This window comes from Bombyx mori, chromosome 3, assembly GCF_030269925.1.
Source record: "Bombyx mori chromosome 3, ASM3026992v2".
Taxonomy (NCBI): domain Eukaryota; kingdom Metazoa; phylum Arthropoda; class Insecta; order Lepidoptera; family Bombycidae; genus Bombyx; species Bombyx mori.
In genome coordinates this window covers 4,157,294-4,180,780 of record NC_085109.1, presented here as the reverse complement: position 1 = coordinate 4,180,780, position 23,487 = coordinate 4,157,294, and the positions used below count along the sequence as shown (strand labels likewise).

General features: G+C 35.4%; 3 protein-coding genes and 1 long non-coding RNA gene across 8 annotated transcripts in view; 3 read left to right on the top strand and 1 right to left on the bottom strand.

The window, feature by feature from the left end:
- The window catches only part of LOC733033 (ecto-nucleotidase), a 53,120-nt gene extending 49,474 nt beyond the window's left edge, over window positions 1–3,646 (top strand). Inside the window, 1 exon segment of the mRNA NM_001047025.1 lies at window positions 1,867–3,646. Within this exon segment, the coding sequence (NP_001040490.1) occupies window positions 1,867–3,300 (1,434 nt within the window). The 3' untranslated portion in view covers window positions 3,301–3,646.
- An 8-nt stretch (window positions 3,647–3,654) lies between these two features.
- Window positions 3,655–17,574, bottom strand: LOC101742348 (SET and MYND domain-containing protein 4). Of its 3 annotated transcripts, XR_009976215.1 has the most exons (4): window positions 16,005–17,431; window positions 13,366–13,430; window positions 11,298–13,281; window positions 6,623–6,785 (listed from the first exon to the last, which is right to left on the bottom strand). XR_009976215.1 is itself a non-coding variant. In XM_021348943.3 (2 exons), the coding sequence occupies exons 1-2, from the start codon at window positions 17,429–17,431 to the stop codon at window positions 6,395–6,397; spliced, it is 1,818 nt and encodes a 605-aa protein (XP_021204618.2). In that variant the 5' UTR covers window positions 17,432–17,574; the 3' UTR covers window positions 3,655–6,394. The 3 variants fall into 3 exon arrangements, 1 of the variants encoding a protein (XP_021204618.2); XR_009976213.1 differs by having other exon boundaries at window positions 11,298–13,430; XM_021348943.3 differs by lacking the exons at window positions 11,298–13,281; window positions 13,366–13,430 and having other exon boundaries at window positions 3,655–6,785; window positions 16,005–17,574.
- On the top strand, window positions 6,779–9,514 carry LOC110386738 (uncharacterized). 3 transcript variants are annotated; one of them, XR_009976318.1, is made up of 4 exons: window positions 6,779–7,680; window positions 7,821–8,071; window positions 8,221–8,407; window positions 8,739–9,514. It is a non-coding gene; the product is annotated as an uncharacterized LOC110386738 (long non-coding RNA). The 3 variants fall into 3 exon arrangements; XR_009976319.1 differs by having other exon boundaries at window positions 6,779–8,071; window positions 8,739–8,870; window positions 8,948–9,514; XR_009976312.1 differs by having other exon boundaries at window positions 6,779–8,071.
- LOC101742500 (protein OSCP1) lies at window positions 17,479–18,935 on the top strand. The gene is made up of 2 exons (XM_012691591.4): window positions 17,479–17,614; window positions 17,711–18,935. The coding sequence occupies exons 1-2, from the start codon at window positions 17,503–17,505 to the stop codon at window positions 18,517–18,519; spliced, it is 921 nt and encodes a 306-aa protein (XP_012547045.2). The 5' UTR covers window positions 17,479–17,502; the 3' UTR covers window positions 18,520–18,935.
- The last annotated feature ends 4,552 nt before the right edge of the window (window positions 18,936–23,487 follow it).

Genomic DNA, 23,487 nt, shown 5'->3' with positions numbered 1-23,487 from the left:
GAGTAGAAGCGATCGCCCACCGACTAATGTGGAGAGGTTCGTTTATAATTTAAACATCGGTCGGTGTACATCGGTCGCTATATTGAGACAAGCTCGGAAATTACTTCCATCGGAATCAGGATTTTACTGTTAATGGGGAGTCCTGTAAGCCCGCACGCGTACTGCCACCTTATTTCTACGGCGCAACAGTAATGTGTTCTGGTTCGAAGAGTGGGACGGCCATACTATAAACATTTTCACGGATCGTTTGGAATCTCTGGGTCTGCGGAGGGACATCGGTTCCCTCTGTATTTTATACCGCATGTTCCATGGGGAGTGCTCTGAGGAGTTGTTTGAGATGATACCATCATCTCGTTTTTACCATCGCACGGCCCGCCACCGGAGTAGAGTTCATCCATACTACCTGGAGCCACTGCGGTCATCCAGTGCGTTTCCAGAGAAGGGTCCACGGCGTTTCCCGAGCGCTATGACATGTCCTTCTTTAAACGAGGCTTGTGGAGACTATTAAGCGGTAGGCAGCGGCTTGGCTCTGGTAACCACTCACCATTAGGTGGGCCGTATGCTCGTCTGCATACAAGGGGAAAAAAACTGATTTGGAGCTTATGTCTGAAAGTGTGTGGCGGCATCTATATTGTTGATATCTATGGGCTCCGGTAACCACTTAACACCAGGTGAGCCGTGAGTTCGATCACCCGTCTAGGCAATAAAAAAATCGGTTCTGTTCTGCTCTTCAAACTGAAGAGCTGAATTGCTGAGCAGTTAAAATAAACCATGATGTCTCCGTCTCGTAAAGACTTATCATTAGATAGATAGAAGAAGATACAAAATATACATGTATATTTATTATAAAGCAGGATTAACACGATATATGTATATATATTTGATTGCTTAGTTTGAATTTGACTACATAATATGATGGCGGATAGATATGCGCCCATTTCGGGACCCATGTTGGCCATGAAAGCTCTTTTAAGGAAGTAATAAAAAAAGATGATTTTGTGGCTTGTAAAGTATGGCTAGGACGTTTCAAAAGTCGTCATGTCATACGTAAAGTATTCTTGTAAGTTTTATAGTAATGATGACGTTAATTTTATAATATTCTATTGTGTTAATTTACTAAATTCGACATACATAATGAGGTATGATTTGCTATAGACTATATTTGGACTATAGGGGGTCTTAGGCAGTACCCACTCTATACCTAATCCAAAAAATTCGACAGTACGACACTGCCCGGCAAAACATTTATCGGATTACCGAGGGTCCAGTGTATATATGTGTATAATAGTTAATTATTTACTAATGAGTATAATAGTTATAATGTATAATATAATATATAATAGTTATTTATTTACTAGTGAGTTTTTCATTCTATTTTGCGTTTATACTTTTAATTTTAAATAGAAGACATAAGTCGTTGTTCAAATGACAACCTGAACCAAACTTACATTATCGATATTAGTTTGGTTATAAAATACTAATGCTGTATTTACAGGCTCCCCTCAATTGCCCAGCAATAAATCTGCCGGGATTAAATTTTTTGTACTTGCTTTTAAAATATATCAAATAATGACTTTAATTTTAAGTCACTAAAGGGTTTTATTGAAAAACTAGCGACCCGCCCTCGCTTCGCTTCGGAAACATTACAACACACATGAAACAAAAAAAAAAAAAAAAATAGCCTATGTTCATCAGGGACAATGTCGGCTTCTAATGGAAAAAGAATTTTTCAAATCGGTCCAGTAGTTTCGGAGCCTATTCGAAACAAACAAACAAACAAATCTTTCCTCTTTATAATATTATTATTATTATTGATTGATGATTGATTGATGAAAAATGAAATGTAATCGAAAATATTTTTTACAGTCACTCGGAAACCACGAATTCGACGACGGCGTGGAAGGAGTAATACCATTCATCAGGAATGTGACGATGCCAGTTTTAGCTGCAAACCTTATACTGACCAAAGTTCCTGAACTTAAACAAGAGCCAAATTTACGTAATACAATAATCATAACGATAAACAACATTCAAATTGGTATTATAGGATACCTAACACCAGACACCAAATTTATGGCGCAGCATAACGATGTTGAATACGAGGATGAAGTAGTGGCCATAAGACGTGAAGTAAAAAAACTAAAAGAAGAAAACGTAAAGATCATCATCGCCTTGGGACATTCGGGACTTACTAAGGATTTGCAAATAGCTAAAGAGGTTGATGATTTGGATTTAGTCATAGGAGGTCATTCAAATACATTTCTTTCTAACGAAAAAACCTCAGAAATACCCGAAGTATCTAAAGGGCCATACCCCATGATAGTAAAGCAAAGATCTGGAAGGCTAGTTAGAGTTGTACAAGCCTATGCATTCACAAAATATTTAGGAAAATTACATATCATATTCGACAACAATGGAGAAATAATCCGAAGCGATGGTAATCCTGTTCTACTTAATCAAATTGTTCCGGAAGACCCGGATGTTTTGAAACTGGTCAATCAATACCGTAAAGTTTCTGAGGAGAAAAGACTACACGACGTTGTTGGGACATCAATGGTACAGTTAGACGGCGAACAATGTCGCGTTAGGGAATGCAATATTGGTAATCTAATAGCGACGGCAGCTTTAAATTACACTAAAGAATACCATCAAAGAGAATACCCTAATGTAAATATCGCTGTGATACAAGGAGGAAAGATTAGAGGTTCCATAGTGCAGAAAGAGAAACCGTTTGTTATAAGGATCGATGATTGGTTAACAGCATTTCCATTTACTGACAATTTAACTATCTTATCAATGAACGGTAGTACGTTACGTCGAGCATTAGAACATTCGGTAACGAATTGGACAACTATAGATAGTCCAGGGCAGTTCCTTCAATTTGATGGCATGGAAGTGGTCTACGACTTATCCAAACCAAACGGGCACAGAGTAGTAAAAGCTAAAGCAATTTGTTCGAATTGCGGACAGTATAAACCGGTCGATATTAAAGATTATTATGAATACGAAATTTTGATTGGCCAATTCTTGGCGGACGGCGGAGACGGATTCTCGATTTTCAGTACGCTACCGAGAAAAGATCTTCCTTACAATGAAATTTACTGCATTCTAAACTACACAAGGAAGTACAGTCCGCTCAATCCAAAATTAACAGGCCGCATTGTACTATTAAACGAAGAAACTATAGAAAACCAATTACCTTCATCAGTTTCTCGGTTACTTGAACATAGTTTAATGATATACTTCTGTGTATTCATTTTGTGCATACGTCAATATGTATTTACAAAAATTTTAGATTAATGTAGATAATTCTTAAATAGTATATATTATTAGTTCGAAATGATACATAGTATCAGTTTAATGACATGTGAGATTAAGTAATTAATAAATTTATCTAGTTTAATGATACTTGTTTTAATAACACAAGGTAACGGTAAGTCCCACTTTTCTCATATTCAATACTTACTTACCTATGAGCATACATAAATACCAAGATCGTCTTTTATTTCTTCATAGTGAAAATTAATACAAAAACTTCATTTTGACGAAATTGGCTTCTTGCCCAGAACAGTTATTAGACTACGTCGGCACATACTAAAAGAGGCGTTTGACTGAGTCACTGATTCTTAGAAAGAATAATAAAAAAATAAACTATTCGATTTTATATTTTAATATTAGTACAAAATACAAAACAAACGATAATTAAAAAAAACCCATTAGGCACATAAAATACTAAAGCAAGGCACGATATATCTTCCTTAGGTATATAATTTTCCCCAAAAGATAAGATAGTACTGGCATATTAAACATATTTTTGTGATTATTCCAGCATCAAAGGGTGATAATTAAAATACTGGGGGTTAGGAGACCGCTTCCGAAAACGAAGACAGACGATAGTACTAATGACACCTTTGATGATGGGATGGAAAAAATCGATTCCGATTTAAAAAAAAAAAAAAAATTATAAGGTTTTATTAGCATTATTTACGCTCCATTATGTTAGTACAGCTAAATAAAACGACAGTTTCATTAAAAATTGATTACTTTACTAAAAAAAACCAGCAATGAAACACAAAATCAAAAACAGCTGATGCTCGAATCAACGATCGCACAAATACTTATTGACAACATTTGTCTAAATAACTCCATCATCAAAGGTGTAATTAGTACTATCGTCTCTCTTCGTTTTCGGAAGCGATCTCCTAACACCCAGTATAACTTCTATAAAATTAGGTAAGCTATATAAATGACTCGGGGCAGTTTAACTATGTTTAAAATGTTGGTAAAGTCAACGATGCCATTTACAGGGGCACAAATGATTGACTCACTACTGCCTACTGCTCAAGGCTCTTTTCAAATCTACTTTGAGGGAAGTCTTGTTGGCGTTTCAGCCACTTAAAACTAGAATTTGCAGAAAATCTAATACTGTCACATGTAAGGACAATAATAATAAATTTGAAATTTTCAATTTCACAATAGATTCTATACATGAGTATGCTTCTAAAATAAACTTTCTAATTTAAAATCTTAATTTAAAAAACTTCTAAAGTAATCATAAAAATATTTATTAATTAACAAATAAATTTTGTTTTCGTCTTTTGTAAAGGTAACAAACAGCTTCTTTATTTTCTTCTGTGGGTTTGCCTTTTTAACACCCTGTATGTAGTAGAATTGAACATAAATATTGAATGCAACATACTAACACATGAAAACTTATAACAAAATAGATATTAATGAGAGCAGCAAACGACTTTTTGAACGAATGAACATACCACTAAATTAGAAAGAATTTTAACAACACAGATCTATTTTAGAACATTTTTTGTTTAGCATTATACTCTAGTCAACAATTTTATCGAATTTATAATATTGAGATGCGTCTAGCTTTGTTAAATATTTTTTTCATACAGAAATAAATACTTGTTCTCATCTCGTATACTATGGTCATCCATCCTATGACACTAGAACAAAATTGGCCTAGATCACGTTATACTAAACACCTTACTAACAAAATTGAATCAGATATCGACAATCCAGCAAATCCCAGTGGTACAATAGTCACTCAATGAACAAGCCACAGTCATTGCACTAATTAATTTCAAGTTCTTACAATTTTATGATCTTAATAGTCCAATTAAATACTCAGTCAGACATATATATCGGTCATGCAACTCATAGACAGTGGTTGATTTACTGATACTATAACTTTAAAATATTAAATTACAAATAAAGGACTAGAAAAACCAAACATTTTCTAGGAATCTGGGATCACTAAAATCTATTTAGATTATATTTTATTTAAATAATTAATTTTACATTTCGCATGTTTCTGATTTTCCTTAATAAATAATAATTTGCATCAATTTTGTGCACGTGTGACAATTAAAAAATAAATTTTCTTTGGTAAGAAAAAAAAAACTCCATATCTTCATAATAATATGCAAATTGCTTTAAGATTTAGTATTTTTAAATTTAAAACATGTAATAATAATAAAGAGGGTATTCTGCAAAAGGGTATACTCTTAATATCAAACTGAGAACTGTAGTATTTTTTCTATTTGAATATTCGATTCGACAAAGATATGAACGAGAACCCAGAAGTGGCTTCTAGGTGAGACATTGTAACCTTGGCCAAGATTATCAGTTTGGAGGCTGTCATATCTGAGCTTATAAATGAGGTAACAAATATTTGCAGAGGAGTTCGATCTCCTAATAAGACAGTACACGGATACCACTTGCACAAAGTATATCTCCATTGAATATAAGGTGTTGAGTGGTTCTTTAGAAGGGATACCCGGGCCCTATGCTAAACAGAACTCCTGAAAGCCTGGACTCCTGTAGCAGTTGGTCCATTACAATACATCATAAAAGGGGAAAACCTGTATAGTTTTGCAGGCAGAGAACACTACGACTGTTAGCTTAATAGGAAATGTGACCAACACCTATTGGCCCCATCTTTATAACGAACAAGATGAAAACCAACCCCCAGTAACTAGGAGATAAAGTACTTAACCATTTTAAACGTGATCTACATTGATGATTCTATAGCAATGTCTCAGATTGATTGATACCCATTGTGGTATACCCTGTACTTAGTAGTGTAATAATTAAGCAAGTACTTTTTTAACAAACAAAATGTCATTAGCATTGCTGCGTATATGAATCGCATTACTTTACATAGTAATGAGTATTACAAAAAAGCACTACTTCTTAAATACCTTAAGATATGGTTAATATATTTTCCAGTTAATAAGATGTATACACAAAGAAAGCATTATAAGTGATGTTTTTCTAAGTTATATAAAGGATATCTTAACTAGAAACGGATTTGTAACATTTATATAATGAAAAAAAGTGCTGCAAATTGCAGATGTTGATTTATTAATACTCTGAATCACTTAACTTTTGGTGGAATTGCATTCCATTCAATTAGCTTACCGTAAGGCACAACTCCCTCACATATAGCAAGGCACTGCTTGAAAGATTCCTGACAATCTGCAAGTTCTAAACATGGGCAATATGGCTCAAGTAGCTCCATCAGTTCACAAAGAGGCTTCAACAATTTCAAAGCTGTTCCCTTATCGCCCTTTTGTAGTTTATTAATAGCATTTGCATCTAACAATTTATTTTTTCTTTTTTGTATTTGAACAGGTACATTTTTACTCCTTCTCATTTCCAAGTAAGTAGGCCAGTTGTTTATGCAGGCTTCACAGCCGCAAACAAATTTGTATTGGAACTTAAGAGATTCCTGTCTGCTCCGACGGCCTTCTATTGCATAATGGGATCTGCAATCAATCAAATACCTTATTAGCCCACTAACATGTCTCGATGACGCTATACGGTGTTCCCGTGTAGTGCCACACCGACCCGCGCACAATTGCGGTCAGGGCGGTTCGCGGGTAGCCTACCGTCTCGTTGGAGGCGGCGTGCTCGCCAGAACGCCTCTCTGTGACTTGGTCGCGGAGACAATCCGAGTTCACCCAGTCCGAGAGTACTCTCGGACTGGGTGAAACGCGACCGAGAACGTCTCACCGTCCGGGCGATGCAGATGATCTCGGAACAGGCTGTTTCGGCCGCTACCTGCACGTCGCCTGGAGGCGCACACGCTCGCGTGCTGCCCCGCTTTCGCAGAGCAGCGCCGTTGAAAGAATAGCACCGGAATTGTCGCTTCCGACCATCGTGGCTATGATGCCCGGCAGCAGCGAGTCCTGGCAAGCGACGCTCAACTTCTGCGAGTCCACCGTCTCGCAGAAAGAGGGTGCGGAAAAGCAGAGGGAGAGCTCTTCTTCCTTCTTGGTGTCGTACAAATTACTTTGAAAGAGCAACCCGCAGCTGTATCACGTATTTCGCAGACAATTAGCAGAAGACAAATATTGTGCAAATATTGCTGTCAACTGTCCATTTCGTATTACGGACTTACAACAAAAAAGCAGATCGCGGACCATCACTAGTGCTGCCTCTGCAGAGCGATTTGTGAAACTTTAGTGCATTCTTTTCCATACAACTAACAACAACTGGCCTAAAGTCGGTATTACGGATGCTTTTGTCTGCCACACAACAGCAGATATTTAGCAATTTCGTTTGTCAAATTTGCGACACCTTTTGTATCTGGTGCTGAATTGTTGCTAACTATCTGCAAGTGTAAAATTTGTGAAATTAAATTATTTTAACTTGATTTAGGTAAGTGTAATTGGTTTAGATCTTTATTTGTGTTTGTATTTTCCATAGTATTAACATTAAATACCACGCTGGGCAATTTAAGTACATTAATAATGTTGAGGTTATAAAGTTTATTTTTTACAAATTAATATTTCTTCTAGGTATGTACTATGGACAGAGCTCAAATAATAAATGGGGCTTTGGAGTCTAAGGAACTTAGGTCGGATACATACGAATCAGTGCGTTTGCGACGCTGTCTTCGTGATCAAGCCTGACCCCTTAATCTATCGGAAAGTTTGTTCAGAACACATTACAGAATTTCGAAACATCAATATTTACAATTGTGCTCTGAATTAAAGCCGTTAATAACCTAGATCATCAAGACGAACAAGAATAGAAAGTAAAATGCAAGGTACTTATATATATTCAATTTAACATTATAATATATGTAAATAATGAAGAAAATAAAAGATTCACAAAATCTTGTCTTCAAAAGTAGCATTGTTTTTTTGATTTCAGATTTATTCTTAACTAAATGTTTTAAATAACTTGTTTATACAGGTGTTAACAGCATTGCAAAATTTCATACCAGAAACCTGTGGGAATGAGCTTTTTGCATTTTGAGTTAAACTGTAGTAAATCCAATGCCATTAGGGAAGTGGCTATGGCATTAAACAATCTTCCAGTTTTATTGAAACATTTAAAGTTTCTGCAAACAGTACAATGGGTCACAAGTTATTAAAAATGGGTAAGTTAAATAATTATCTTATAGTATAGAGCACAAGAGTTCCACTGATTTTACAATTTCCACGAGTCAATCATATATATCAGTTATATTCTTGAAGCTTTATAACTATAGCTATATTTAGCTTTAGATAGCTATATTTTAAACAGAGTTCTGAGAAATGTCAATTCCTGGTGAAACTGGAAAGGCCTTCAGGCCACCATTAATCTTTCCTACATAATTTTTTTTTTAATTCAAAATTTGTCTTATTTTTATAGTACATAGATATTTCAACAATAATAATTTTGTGATTGAAAACATTATATAATAGTAAATAAATTTCTTTTCATTATAGGTTTTACAATAAATTTGGCTTTCCTGGGGTTTTGGGGTGTATAGATGGCACTCATTTGCACTTATCAGATCTTCTGTATATGAAGAAAGGTTTTAGAACCGCAAGCATTATCATTTCAAGAATGTGCAAATAGTAAGTATTTTGCTGAAGCCTATCATTCACAATAACAAACATTTGATAGTACTTATTTAAAGAATTACATTTTTCAGATCTGTGATAGTGATCTTAACATTTTAAGTATTGATGCAACATTTCATGATACATTTCGGCTGTGAAATATCAAAACCCAGTATCTGCATAAAACTAAATTTTACAGGAGAGCCGAAAAACAATTTCATATCTTTGACAGCGTGCCGTTTCAATAATATTAGTCGTACCTTCTTGAGAGTGATTGCAAAATTTGAGGTGCATAACAGGCTTTATAAAAAAGTAGATTTCATGCGTCTATCACAAAAGATGTGCGTAGAGGAGCAGTTACTAATAAAAAGATTGTTTTCTTAGATCAAACTTTTTGAGTGTGACAATTTCAAAACCTAGTAAGATCACTTGCTTTGTTTTCATCTAATTCTAAAATATAATGAGTGGGGATAAACGCAAATTAATAGACTTAGTAAGATCACTTGCTTTGTTTTCATTTAGGTCTGAATTTACTGAGTAGGAACTAAATGCAATTTTTTAAACATAGTAAGAAAAAACAGAATAAAACAACATAAATATGGGCAGAAATAAGCAGTTTTAATGAAAAAGAAAAAAAAAACACATAATCGGAAACCAAACACTATTTGTTCACAGTAAAAAATCAAAAAATAATCACTCAAAATATTTGAAAACAGTCAAATAAAAATAAATTATTCGGTTATTAATATTTGTCCACTAGAAACTAAATTAACTGGATTATTATTAATCGGTACACTTTGCCAAGACTTCTTCTCCAAAACTTCTTTAAGCTAAATAAAGTTGTTACTATGCCTTCCTTTTTACTTTCGTTAATGCCTCTTGGAATATTTTTTAAGGTTGGCATGATCAAGAGATTGTGTTTTTAATAAGAGAATTCAACTCGGAATACGGAGATTAAAAATCATTCAAAACATATTACGGCACCCATTTACAAATATTATTTCAACCAAAGAACTAAGCAAAAAATTATTAATGGGAACAAGGTCATCATTGCGTCGCGGTATGCGTTTCTTTTTTACCCACTCATACGATTTTTCGAATTCGATAACTTCAATATGCGATTTGCAACCCAAAATTACATTCTTATAGTCTTCAAAATCGTACACAGCATCTTTTGTTTTTAATCTGCCTCTCCATATTGCCATGAACTCCATCAGCGACATGCTTGTGTGATCTTTAGTTAGGTAGGTATTACAAAGTCCAACTTTTTAAATTGAAAAACCCAGAGATTATTATAGTAACAAGTGATGTAAAGAGGATCCAATTTTTATTTTGAGCTCTGCAATTATCACACCACAATATCAAATGATTAAAATCTCTTTCTTTTTCGATCATTGCTGCAATTGCATTAACAATGTCATGAGAATCTCGTCCAGAACAGGCTTCATGCCATAGAATACAAATATTATTAACATTCGTTTTCTTTCTGATTGGTGCAAATGTCAAGTTGAAAGTTATCATTCTACTCAAGAAAAACGATTCTTTGACTTTAGGCATGTCGGGTAACAACATAACTTTTTGTAAATCCATCGAATAGTATCTCACAGAGGAAGTATTTTCTAGGGAGGCATCTTCTTGATACTTTTGTATTGCTTTACTTGCTCTAGCTTTGTGATCCCCGTATGCAGTTTTAACATCCTCTGGAATATTTGCACCTTCATTTACTTTATGTGTCGTAGTAGGTTGCAATTTTGGAAAACAAAAAACCTTGACAATAATAAAACACACTGAAGCGTACTTACATTTCACCATGTTGTTCTTTTAAAGCATTCAAGATCAATTTCGACCTATAAAACTGATTTTTACTCATTTTATAGACAAAAACACGAACAACGTGCAACGATTTTCTCACTTACTAAAGTTTCGCGGGAGTTTTGACGTTTATTTCAACCATTTCATTGCCTTAGTATCTGCATGAACCATTTTAAATCCAAGTAACTACAAGCACTTATTAGGTTTTTAAAATGGTTGATGTTATATACTATGTTCTAATCTTGTAATTTTTGCATTTTGAAAACCTTTACTGTAGATACTAGGTTTCCGACTTTGTGTAACTTCGTTTTTTACAAATTTTTGGGGGTTTTTGCTATCCTAATATGTGGAGAATGGTCTACAAGGTCGAAAAATGCAAAAACACACTTTTTTTTAAATTTGTCAGATACTAGGTTTTGAAATTGGACAGCCGATTTGTCTGGCTTATCACAACTGAATATGCCTATGCAGGACCTGCACCATAATAGTGAAAAAGTTTGGTTTTTAGGCAAGTAAAACATCATGAGCTCTGTCTCAGTAACCTGACTACAAAAATACTCAATCTAAAAGTATATTTAAAACTGGGAAGGCCGTTAATATATAGTACTACAGTAATGTTTATTGTCATACCAGGAACACTGTTGACCATTGTGAGTATTGAAAGCCAGTTGGAGATGCTTGTTGGTACATAGAGTACTGCATTATGATCATTATATGATGGCCAAGACCATAATTGTTAGCTTGTATTGCATAACATGGCAAACACACATGGGTTTCCAGTGCCCCAACTCTCTGACGAAGATGCTGAAATTGATGTTTCTTATCAAATTCATAACATTGTATTTTTTGGGAGAGAAGAGGAAACACAGCACTTAGCACCATGTCAACATTTAAGGGTGGTTCAATTGGATTGTGGAGAACAGACATTAAATTTAGTCCAACCTCTATATTCTAGTAATTTTATGTAGATATTTTTAAAACTGCTGTTCTTAATTATGTGAACTGAGAGGGCAAGAATAGCCTAATTATTTCTGCTTATAATTTTTTAATTGTGCTTAGTGGAAATATACATATTTCCTTAACATTTTTTTGTTTATAGTAAAGGATGGATTCATAACTATTTGAAAGCAAAATTGTGAGGTTGTTTTATATCTGTCGTGCTCAATTTGTTCTGTATCATTTTATCTTTATGTTAACCCCGTTTGTATGTTGTGTTGTTATATATATTATTGTATATACTGCTGTTTTAAATAATAGAATAGAATGAATAACAAATCGACTAGTAATTCATAATTCTTCTAGATTTTGTTGGATACTTACATGAATATTACTTACAAAATGAAAAACATAATTCATAATTTAGACAAAATGTGGATCAACCACCACTGATTTATGTTCATTGTGATAATAATAATAATATAAATATAAATATTTAACTGGTCCTGTGATAAGTTCGTAAAGAACTTGTGTTACAGGTACCAGATAACGGAAATAAATGTAAGATTTTTATTATACACATACATATATTTAATATACATCCATAACCCTGGAAAAGACATTTATATTTATCATACAAATATCTTCCCTGGGCGGGATTCGAACCCGCGACCCCCTTGTGTAGCGACCATGTCACTTACCACTACACCAGACGGCCGTTAGATACGTTTGGTAATTATTATTTTTGTGTAATTTTGTTTTATTTGAATAATAATTCTTAAATGAGGAAATCGTAGTTTGTTTGTAATACATGTCCAACTTCTTGCCGCATGAAATTGAAGCCACAATTGAAATATAATATTGACTGCCGATAACTTCAAAGAAACATAACTGAACTTGGGGCCGAGGTAAGTAGGATGATAGCAAGGTGATAGCTCTATAACCCTATAGACTAGAAGCAGAACATGCCAAATACTGTGAGTACAAAATATACAATGAAGCTAAATACTGGTATTCTACTAGTGGTAGGACCACTTGTGAGTCCGCACGAGTAGGGACCACCACTCCGCCTATTTCTACCGTGAAGCAGTAATGCGTTTCGTTTTGAAGGGTAGAGCAGCCGTTGTAACTATACTGAGACCTTAGAACTTATATCTCAAGGTGGGTGGCGCATTTACGTTGTAGATGGCTATGGGCTCCAGTAACCACTTAACACCAGGTGGGCTGTAAGCTCGTCCACCCATCTTAGCAATAAAAAAATAAATAGTCATTTTGAAATGCTTAGTTGAGAGTAGTTTTATTAGCGTAAAATATACTCATTAGTGTTATAAAATTTACTGTAGTACCAGCCTAAAGTAAAACGTATATATTTGGATTTGCTTGGCTATTGTAACAAGCGCTATTTCGTTTTTATGGTAATATAAACTATTACGGACTTAGCTAAAATTAAAACAAAATTGAACTTATTATTTTAAACAAGGTTTTTGCCGATATTGGTCAATTCCTTGAATTTTTTTATATATCTCAGCTGGAAGATGCGCGGCCTCTGCTTGCGTACGAGCAGCCTCTGCTGAAATGAAAGCTGCATGAGCCAGTGGTTCGCCTTAGTTTCCATTTTCTCCTCTTTCTACAACTACAGCTCACGATGTGTCTACTCTTGTTTGTTGTCCGCTATAGTCTAGATAATATAATGATTGATTAACATTCTTACTGCAGTGAGTGAGTGCAAAGAGTACCTGGTTAATGAATAAAAATAACTTACTAAATATCGGCCTGATATTTGCAATGAAGCTTCTCTTAAGATGGCTTCGTCGACGAAAAACTGGGCTAATTATAAAAATAAATATTTATTTATTGTCTTAAAATATTAGATTCATTTGTTTATAAATAATATAGAACATTAAGTTAATGTCTGACATGCAGTTTCCTATTCACGTCATATTGCCCATGACCTTGGGTGAACATTATTTTGAATAGTCTGCACAGCTTTTATTTTCCTTCAAGCTGTGAAAGACTACACTATATTTCTGGTATTCAAATCAAAGCCTACTCTTGCCAAGTCAAACAAATCCACTATCTATTGCTTGATAAAGAATAGCAGCATCTCGCCTAGAATGTCATCGACTGGTTGTTCTAGCGTTGTCGGCCTCATGTCGGCGTAAGATGGATCTGTTGTACCTACACGTTATTATTGATAAAACCATAAAACTAACTCATTTATTCTAGAATTTACTATTTAATTTGAAATCGTCGTGGCCTAAGCGGTGTAGTAGAGACGGCCGACTTTCTAATAAAGATGCGACTGAACCAGTGTTAGAATCCCGCAGGCAGATATCAATAAATCGTTGTGAGCTTATGTACTTACTTAATTGATAATGAAATTAATAAATTAGGCTATAATTTTGATCCATTCTTTTTTAAAATAGGTTCGTAACGTAAACAACTATCTGATTACAAATTATCAAACGATTACAAAAAAAAATGTTATCAGTGTTTAACATGACACAATTACATTTTTATAGCTATTATTCAAAATAAAGCAAAAATGATTATTAGATCACTTATTTTTAGTAACGCTTCAATGAAAAGAACAGAATAAGCAGCTCTCACTTGGCGTTTCAAACGTGAATTCCACTTAAACATTTCGAAATGTTTATATGTAACGCGCTTTTATAAATTCATTTGCCGGTTTGTTCAGCAAAAAAAAAAGTAATGTGGCTTTTTAGTGCCAATTATTGCTACCCGATTGCGACTGGCGCTAGTTGTATGACAGAAAACTGCAGTAAGCGGTAAGCGAACAATCGCGGTACGTGATACGAAATAATTTGACGTTTTGCGATCGGTCGCGACGCGTCTGCACAACATCTGCAAAATTGTGGCTGTCGCAAATTTTTACGTGATCAGGGGGCCGATCGTCGGTGTATCGCATTCCGACCCGGCAGACTGATTCTGACCCTACGGGGTATCCCAGAACACCACAGGGAAGTTGTTTGGTACGGTAGGGCCCTAAAAATATTATTGGACCCGCGGTCTGCTCCCAACATCTGCAAATTGTAAAATCCCACATAACCCGCGCGCCCCCTGGGCACAGGGAACCAGAGGGAGATTCGGCTCCGAAAAAAAAAAAGTACTGTGTATAATGTAGAGTGACACTGCACTTACACTATAGTAGAATTATTTTGTCCGTGCAGTTTGGGTCATAAAACATAGCCCGGCTAGGGCGGTGAACATGTTGCGCGGACGCAACGCCATTATCGATACAAACAAATCAGTCATCGAAGGCAGGTACACGGCGGCGGGGCGGTATACGAAGGGTGGTGAGACATTGTTATGTTAAGAGTCATTAATGCTTTGCATTTATGCAAATAACATTATAGTACATTATGTCGAAGAGAAATGTGTTTTTATGCATTCGTTCTCTGAATTTCTTTAGTGACACAATGGCTACTCCTTTGTTTTGTATCAAAACGGCAGAATTTATTCAAAATAATATTTGCACGTATTTTAATCAACAATGTGTAAACATTTTCACTGAAATAAAAATAGATCCCGAAAAGTTACAAAGTGTTAATTTCTGCCGTTCTCGTTAACTTGCTGCGGCGATATGTGGTGTTCCCACGGTAGTACCACGGGGTAGCAAATCCCGCCCCTCTTGGCTGAGCCTTTGCTCGCCCACCTGTCCTGGTGAAACGTTCTGGCCTTTGGGCCAGCAGTAATCAAAAAATCAGTAAAAAAAAAAAAAAAAAAGGGGGGGTAAGTGTTCCATTACTTATTTTTACTTTCATTTTTAACCCACAAAATGACAAAACTAAAAACAGTATCGATAACGCTTATCGACAACAATAATGCGCATCACTATGCCCGTCCATAAAGCTCGTGAGTGGAAGACAGAGCGAAATACTTTCACCGCTCCGATTTTTTATGAATTTCAGAAAAAATTACATGTGTGCAATTCACACATGGTAGAAGTGAAACCTTCCAAAATTAAAATACAATTATCCTATACGTCTTAAGTATATGTACAATTTTGTCATTACTAAATAATTGTAAGGTAGCACCCTCTGTGAATTGATATTTTAATTTCACTTATAATCCTAAATTAAAATTCACTACAAGAGCTTTCATACACACGTTAGTATTAAAAAATCTCACAGATGGCGCTGTATTAAATAGTATGTATATTTCTGTCTCATTGTTTGCTGGCTTCATCCTACACATTTATTTGTGTCTCTTACCTGTCGTTTTTTCCGTTGCATCCGGTTTGAAATCACAACGATTCTAAAGAAGTTTTCACTTCAACAAGATCCGATTCAAATAACTGCTTTTAATATCAGAAGGATCCTTAACATAGACCAAATAGCTTTATTCATTATGTAAAAATAATAATAAAATAAAACTTACCCATAATTGTCAAAAATCTGCATACCCTTCTTAATAGGTCTCAATGCAACCAAGATCTGTTCAGCAAAGCCCAACTTACTATATCTGACCACATTTGGTGCACATGAATGATTTATCAAACTACAAAATGGATATGGTGCACTACCAATGTTTAGTTCATCAACATAATCTCCATTCTTGTTGGCTGTGTTAGTTATTATACCATGCATGTTAGTGGGGCTAGTCATGCCATGAAGTAATAATGTGCCAGCCACCCAGTTCTTTATCCGGTTGTGATGTTTTGCGTCATCAGCATTCATAAAATCAGTATTTTCAATAAGGAATTTTAGAAATACAGCTGCAGTAATGGATTTTTGAAAAATATCCGATACAGATCTCTTCTCCACATTTGATTCAAGTGTATGTATTGAAGCATAATACTTTGAATCATACACCCAATTATCTCCCAAATTTTCACATCCTCGCAAAGGTGTATTTAAATTTTTTTCAATCTCCACTAATTTTTCCAACAATTCTGGCCAATTCTTATGGTCTGTGCGGGCCCTTATAACTATTCTGAGAGCCAACAACTCTAGTTTAGTAAACTCCATATGCACCAATGTGGCTAATAAACCACATTCAACTCTGTGATATTCTTTCCATGCCTTTTCTGAACATTCTTTGCTACAATAAAGAGCAAAACAACAACTTTTGCATGGAAGTAAATTTAGATCTCTAGAAAGGCAATAATTGCAACATACTAACATTTGGCTTTTTAACACAACAGCTAAGTAGGGATTTTCATGGGCTAATATTTCACCTACCTGAATATCTTCTTTAGCCACAACATGTCGGCCCATTTCGTCATTAAAAACAACTTGTAATTTTGAGCTAGCACAGATATAAGTTTTGTCTCTTTCATGATCAAATTTAAGGATTTCACCTACTTGGAAATTAGCTTTTGTGCTGTCTTCTTTTACTTCCTTATTTTTTAATATAAAATTTTCACACATAGATTTCCTTTTGCTTAGTTTCTTTTCTAGATCACGCGGATATTCCATAGCAAAAACAGTATCAATATCATGTATACATTCATCATATTGTTTCATCGAAAATAATACTGCTGATCTATTGGCTAAAGCAAGACTGTAACTCTCTGTGCCCAATGGTGCATGTATCAAAGACAAATTATAAAACTGTAAGGCTTCATAATTTTGAGTTGCTTTAAAAAATAGGTTGCCTTGGTTACGGTAATAAGTTGACACATTGTCATCCTTTTTCACCTCTAATACTTTGGGAAAAGCTTTCAAAGATTCAATTAACTCATATACGAATAGAACTCTGGCAGAATTTGTTTGCAAACTAATAAGTTTCTTAGAAATTTCCAATATTTTACCCTCATCCGTTAATTTGGCAATAACACCTTCATAACAAGCATCTATACTCATACTGGTTTTGTTTAACAAGAATTGTTTTTATATTATATTCTATCAGAGACTACATCGATCTGAACGGTACGATGTCGCACTTTGCAACGCCTTTTATTGTTGTAAATTTAGGATGTGAAATGATTTTTGTGATTGATCAGCGTCTGAAAGCACAAAACATCGCTATGGAAAAATGCGAAAAAGGTGAGCGTTTTAAAATTAATGTAATATTCCACCCATTAAACAGCATTTAATTTTGACTGGAAATTTAAACAATATTTTTTTTCTAATTTTTTTCAGTACTCACTGATATAGTCACCGTCCTCTTGCATCCGAAGTTGTTGGATGAATTATTTATACCGCAACCGGTAGCAACTCAGACTGTCGTTAAGCAATTACTTGAAGATATTTCGACGACGTCTATAATGAGACTGGACGAATATTCATTGAGCAAACTATGGGATTTAATGACAATGATCTATAAGTGGCAGCTGAGCACAGCAACAATTCAAAATATTTTCGATATCAGCAGACGTCATTTGAGAAGTGTTGCTGCATTAATGCCACGAAATTACTCAAAAGATATAATCGAGAATGCTATTAAAAGATTTGGAATCTTAGCGCAGGACCTATCCGACGAAGACTACAAATGCCTTAGTAATACGGTCATATTTTGGTTTAATCAATATCATGCTAAAATATCAGTTCTTCTACGACTCGACTTGCAAAGAAAGGATGGTACCTTTTGCCTTCCAGTATCTATAAATCCCAACATAATAAAAAATTTAGGAGAAAACATATACAAATACGATTCCAAGAAAAAAACTTTAGACGATTATGAAACTTGTTCTGCAGACTCCAATGAAATCAATTGTATTTTGGAGAGTATTGAAAGTATTAAGTCAAAAAGTAAAGTCCAGATTCAATTACCCATAGAATTTGGAAATGATTTTTCTACAAAACAAACTTTGGAGATTGAAAGAAATATGTTGTTCGAATCCATAAGTACGAATGTTAAAACGAATACCATGGATCTTAGATTTTCACCAGAGATGCCGAAATCTACTCAGGAAGATTTATTGCAAATGCTAGATGACTTCGATAACTAGTGAATTGAATAGTAATAGTAGATGTGTGTAGTTAACTCAATGTTTGGAATAATTTTATTTCCCATAAAATAAGACAATCCCATTCATCTGGTAAGACTAACGATCAAGTTGTCGATTGTTGGTATTTTCCTATAGTTCCGCTTAAGGTAAAATACCAACCATCGACAATATTTCAATTAATATAATAAACAAACTAAAGTAGGTATAAATATAAGTTTATAGTGGATATGACGGGGGATGACTCACGTAGGTATTTAGACATTAATATTTAATGTTATCTGTAAGACTGTAAGCCCTATTAGTATTCACAGCCTCGTTTGCTAGTGAATTGTTTCTGTACGGTATATCGTCATATTAGTTAAATTGTTCCTTTTATAGTTTTCGAGCCTATAATTAAATATGGATAGTTACTAGAACATTATTTTCTCTCATCTTCCTATTCAATCGATTTACTTTTCATTTAGAAATGCATTAATTTAATAAGATATGAAGATTTGGCTAAATGAGTAGAATTTATTAACAATAAATACCTGCCTAGACTAATGGATCCATATAAAAATCGCTCATTAATAGTGTCAGTTCTAATCTTAAGTAACTAATTTTTCATTGATTACATTAATGATTCTTAACTTTTTTTATGGTTGATAGATTACTGGTGGCCCGGGGGCCTTTCCAGTTTCACAAGGACAGGTGGGCGTGCAAAGGCTCAGCCAGGAGGGATGGGATTTGCTAACAACCGCCCGAGCATCTCCGAAGGAGACCTAACAACTCAAGAGCAATTGCGTCGCAAATGAATCTACTACCGGATCGGAATCGCGACCCACTGAGAAGTAGACGTGTGTAAGTAATGCGAGTGATATTACTCGGGTAATATTACTCTACGATGTAATGCAACATCACACATTACGCGAAGGAAACAAACATCACACTATCACCCAACATGTTTCTTTCTTTGTCGTGTAATGTTGCTTAATACACGAACGGAACCGAGCGAGCGAGACAGACCGATCGACGCAAAATAAATGAGCAAGCGACACGGAATTATTCCTAGTGATTTTGAACCGTACGTCCTGGCCGCTAGGTACATTTTTATACCTATGGTACGTCTGAATTTTAATATAGGTATTTGTGTATTTTTCATGCGGCCAGCCGGTAGTTCCCCGCAAGTACTTACTTAATTTTTTATTCGCAACTTTTGTAAAATCGCTAGTCGCTCGTAATTGTTTAGTAATATTTCATATTAATTTTTGTGTTTGAATTACTTAAGCACTTGTTTGAAGATAGTTTTATTATTTGTTTTAATGCGTGTTTAATAAGTGAAAGAAATAACGGCGTCTAAATGAAAGTACAGTCCTCCTTGGACGCACTTTGAGGATATCGCGCCGAAACAATGCATCTACTGCTCTCGTATATTAACATTATTGTCGAGTTCAATTTGCAGTCTAAGTCGCCATATGAAATCCGTTCATCCCACAATAAATTATATTAAGTAAAAAATAAAATTATTATATTATTAAGTAAGTCAATCTCTGTCAAGTAATATAACAGTGTATTACAATACAAAGTTCATACTTTGTATTGTAATACACTACTCAGTAGTGACTACTGTAATGACACTAAGTGATGTGTATCAACACATCACTTAGGTAATGATTCGGGTGTATAGATACAATGTATTCATCGTCACAGTATCTATTGAACGCACCGAGTAATGTTAAGAGTGATGTGTAATGTTTTCGAGTAATATCACCTGTCTGTAAAAGTGATGTCATATCACATTACATTGGGAAGTGATGTTTTGCGCAAGTCTACTGAGAAGATCCGGCGAGAAACTCAGCGGGTTGATGTATGGGTTGGGAGCGGGCTGATGTATGCTGCGCCGCACGCTACCGTCACTCTAGCGCGCTGGCACCAGGAGGACGGGACGGCGCGTCGGCGGCTGCGGACTGCGATGCGGTCCGCATTTTCGTCGTCGCTGTCGTCGCCGAACATACTGTTGAAGAGCAACCCGGTCGGCGGTGTATCGCATTCCGACCCGGCAGGCTGGTTCTGGCCCAGCGGGGTATCCCGGAACACCAGTGGCACCGCCCGGGCGGCCTGGTAGGGCCGCCGTACCGCGGAGACCGACGTCGTTGGTCGTCGACTATCGCCTCGACGACCCGTCGGTCGGGCGTCCTCGGGGTGGCGCCGCGTGTCTGGTTGTAGTGTTGACCGCGGGAACCCCCCTACTCTGAACGGGTTCTGACCCCGGACGGAGATCGGACGTCGGGTGTAAGAGTGCAGGGGAGTCGTTTAGTGGGTGGGCCCTAAAATCCTTGGGCCCGCGATCTGCTCTCAACACCTGCAGATCGTTGAGTCTCACATACCCCGCGCGCCCCCTAGGCGCGGGGACCTCGTAGGAGGTTCGGACCCCGGCCCGGAAAAAAAAAAAAAAAAAAAAAAAAAAAGGGAGCGGGCTGATGTATGGGTTAGGATTCTTAACTCAAACTTCTCAGTCGCTATCAAACTTATTTTTAAGCTTTGCACCTGTATTGTTCTATTCTATATTGTTATTTCATTGCTCTATATTTGATGAATTCCTCAGTTTAGTTGAATGGGCACCTTCTGCTGAACCATGGTACCCTAATTCGATGTCTGGTCGGATAACCAAATATCTTTATTAAGGTATTCGTAGTCTTGGTGTACCTATCGACCGTAGATATATTTTGTCCTTTAACTTCTACACTTCAGCTTCAAACACTCCTGGCCTGAGTTTTATAATGTTGTTGTTTGTTTGAAGATAAGAGCTTGTATGCATTTTAGTTTAAATAGGCGTTGTCTAAAATACACAGGTCTTCCAAGTAGAGAAATGGCCTTGAAAGGCCCTAGGCAAATATCTAAGGGAACTCCTTCTTAAAATAATTTTGTCCTTCAATGTATTTGTTTCACTTAGAAACTCTTTAGTGTTTTAATCCAGATGTATTGCTCAATTTCAGGTTTGAATAGTCACTTAGTGTATTGTACACCCTCCTCATAATACAGGTATATTATTTAGCTCCCACAATTTCCATTTCAGGGCCTTTAAATCAGACAGCCTTTTTATTTCCCTCTACATGGCTACATACCCAAACAAAATTAACACTATTACGTTTATTTAATTTTATTAAGGATCCCCAGCGTATGTGCGGCATTTTGTTCTCTAAACTATCAGTGTAATAAGCCGGGTTATTACTGAGAATATAGATGGTTTTATTTCTTTGTTTACGTACTATCTAAACCGCGCAAGCATTGATATACTTCCATGTGGAAGACTGATAATAGGTTGGGGAAAAAGTCTTTTCGCATTATAGTATGTATGAACTTGTAATCAAATCTCTTTGGCTATACTATTTGTATCTGGCTGGCTTTCGTATCATTAAAGTTTAAATTTTAAAGAAGATAATTCCAAATTCAAATTAGGAAAGTGTGTGATTTTTATTTATTTTTCGCTGTGCCTACCTTACTTAGTTGGATTTATCCGCTAGGAGGACACTTTAGGAGTGGAGACAAAGAAGATAAGAATAGGTTTATTAGGAATATCTAGCATAACTATAAACCTTAGTTTATCGGGGGAAGCGATATCGATTTAGCAAAAAATGTAAATACCACTCTCATTTCTTCAACAGTAAGCAAAAATATATTTTATAAAATGTTTTTATTTCCAAAAATCAATGTCACAACAACAAAAAACACATTTAATCAGTCAAAAGAACGTTTCCTTTTTTATGCCCTTAGTCAACAACAATATTAAAATAGCTTTTTACAGAAAATACTAATTAAATGCCGGTTCTTTTATTTTTTATTTTTAATACAAAACTTTTTTAATTGACGTCACCTTAAGACCATTATGGATTGTACATGGTGATTGATTCGATATTTTCCAAAACACACATTTCTTCGCTTGCGTTTATAGTTCTAAAGGTGCAATATTATGAGATGCGTTGAAAATTACAACTTTGTGCTTGACTCACCAGTCTAAGTGAAGCCAGAATAAGCCCTCAAAAGTAACCAACAGTTATGGAAAAAAAATTGTACTAGTTTTTCACAAACGAAATCAAGATACTGGCGAATAACTAGCCCAGGGTTTATATTATCCTCGAACTCGTATCATACATCCGTGGTGAAGTGCTTATAATGCAAGCCGCAATAAATTCTAGGCATATTATAAACCCGTAACTAAATGGACCGCTATTTGAAACCACAACATTAAGATTTATTTTGTGTAATAAACACTTTCTCTTTTGTTTTGTTCTTAACGTTTTTTTTTTTTTTTTTGCAAAGGTGGAAAACAGCCGCTTCCATATATTTTTTTAATTGATCTCGTTAAAATAACTCGTCTATAGCTATTCAACCCCAATAAAGTAAATCATTTGGCGAACAATTCAATTAAACATGTCTTTCTTTTTTTTTAAGAGATTTTATGACCTGGTAACTAAGACCTTTAAGTCATGTCTTATTTTACTTTATATTCTTAATTTTATGAAAAATGATAATATGGAGTGAAATGAAATGAAGATGATTAATTTGAGACATTAATCAACTGAGATGAATTTAATGAAATGAGATGATATGGGATGAAATATAATCGCAGTAAAATGGTGGTCATTTACTGAGATTAATTAAACATGTCAGTGTCTATTTATGTACAGATAAAACAGCAGAAAAATCCAAAGACAACCGACAGCCGTACCTTCGGTTTAAGGAGGTTAAAAGTAAGGAGGAATAACACCCGTATCTTTAGCCGTTCACACGAGCTTAACTCGACTCGACTCAACCTCCAACGCGCGTTTTGGTATGCTTAGTCGTAAAAATAAACTCCAATCAAACGTCCTTGGAAAATTTTCCTAACCGGAGTGAAGTAAGCGAACTGTCAAGTCAAGGTACGTCGCGACGTACCTTGAACGTTCCTCAAGGCTGGTTTTCTATCAATGTCCAAATAGTATGTGGACC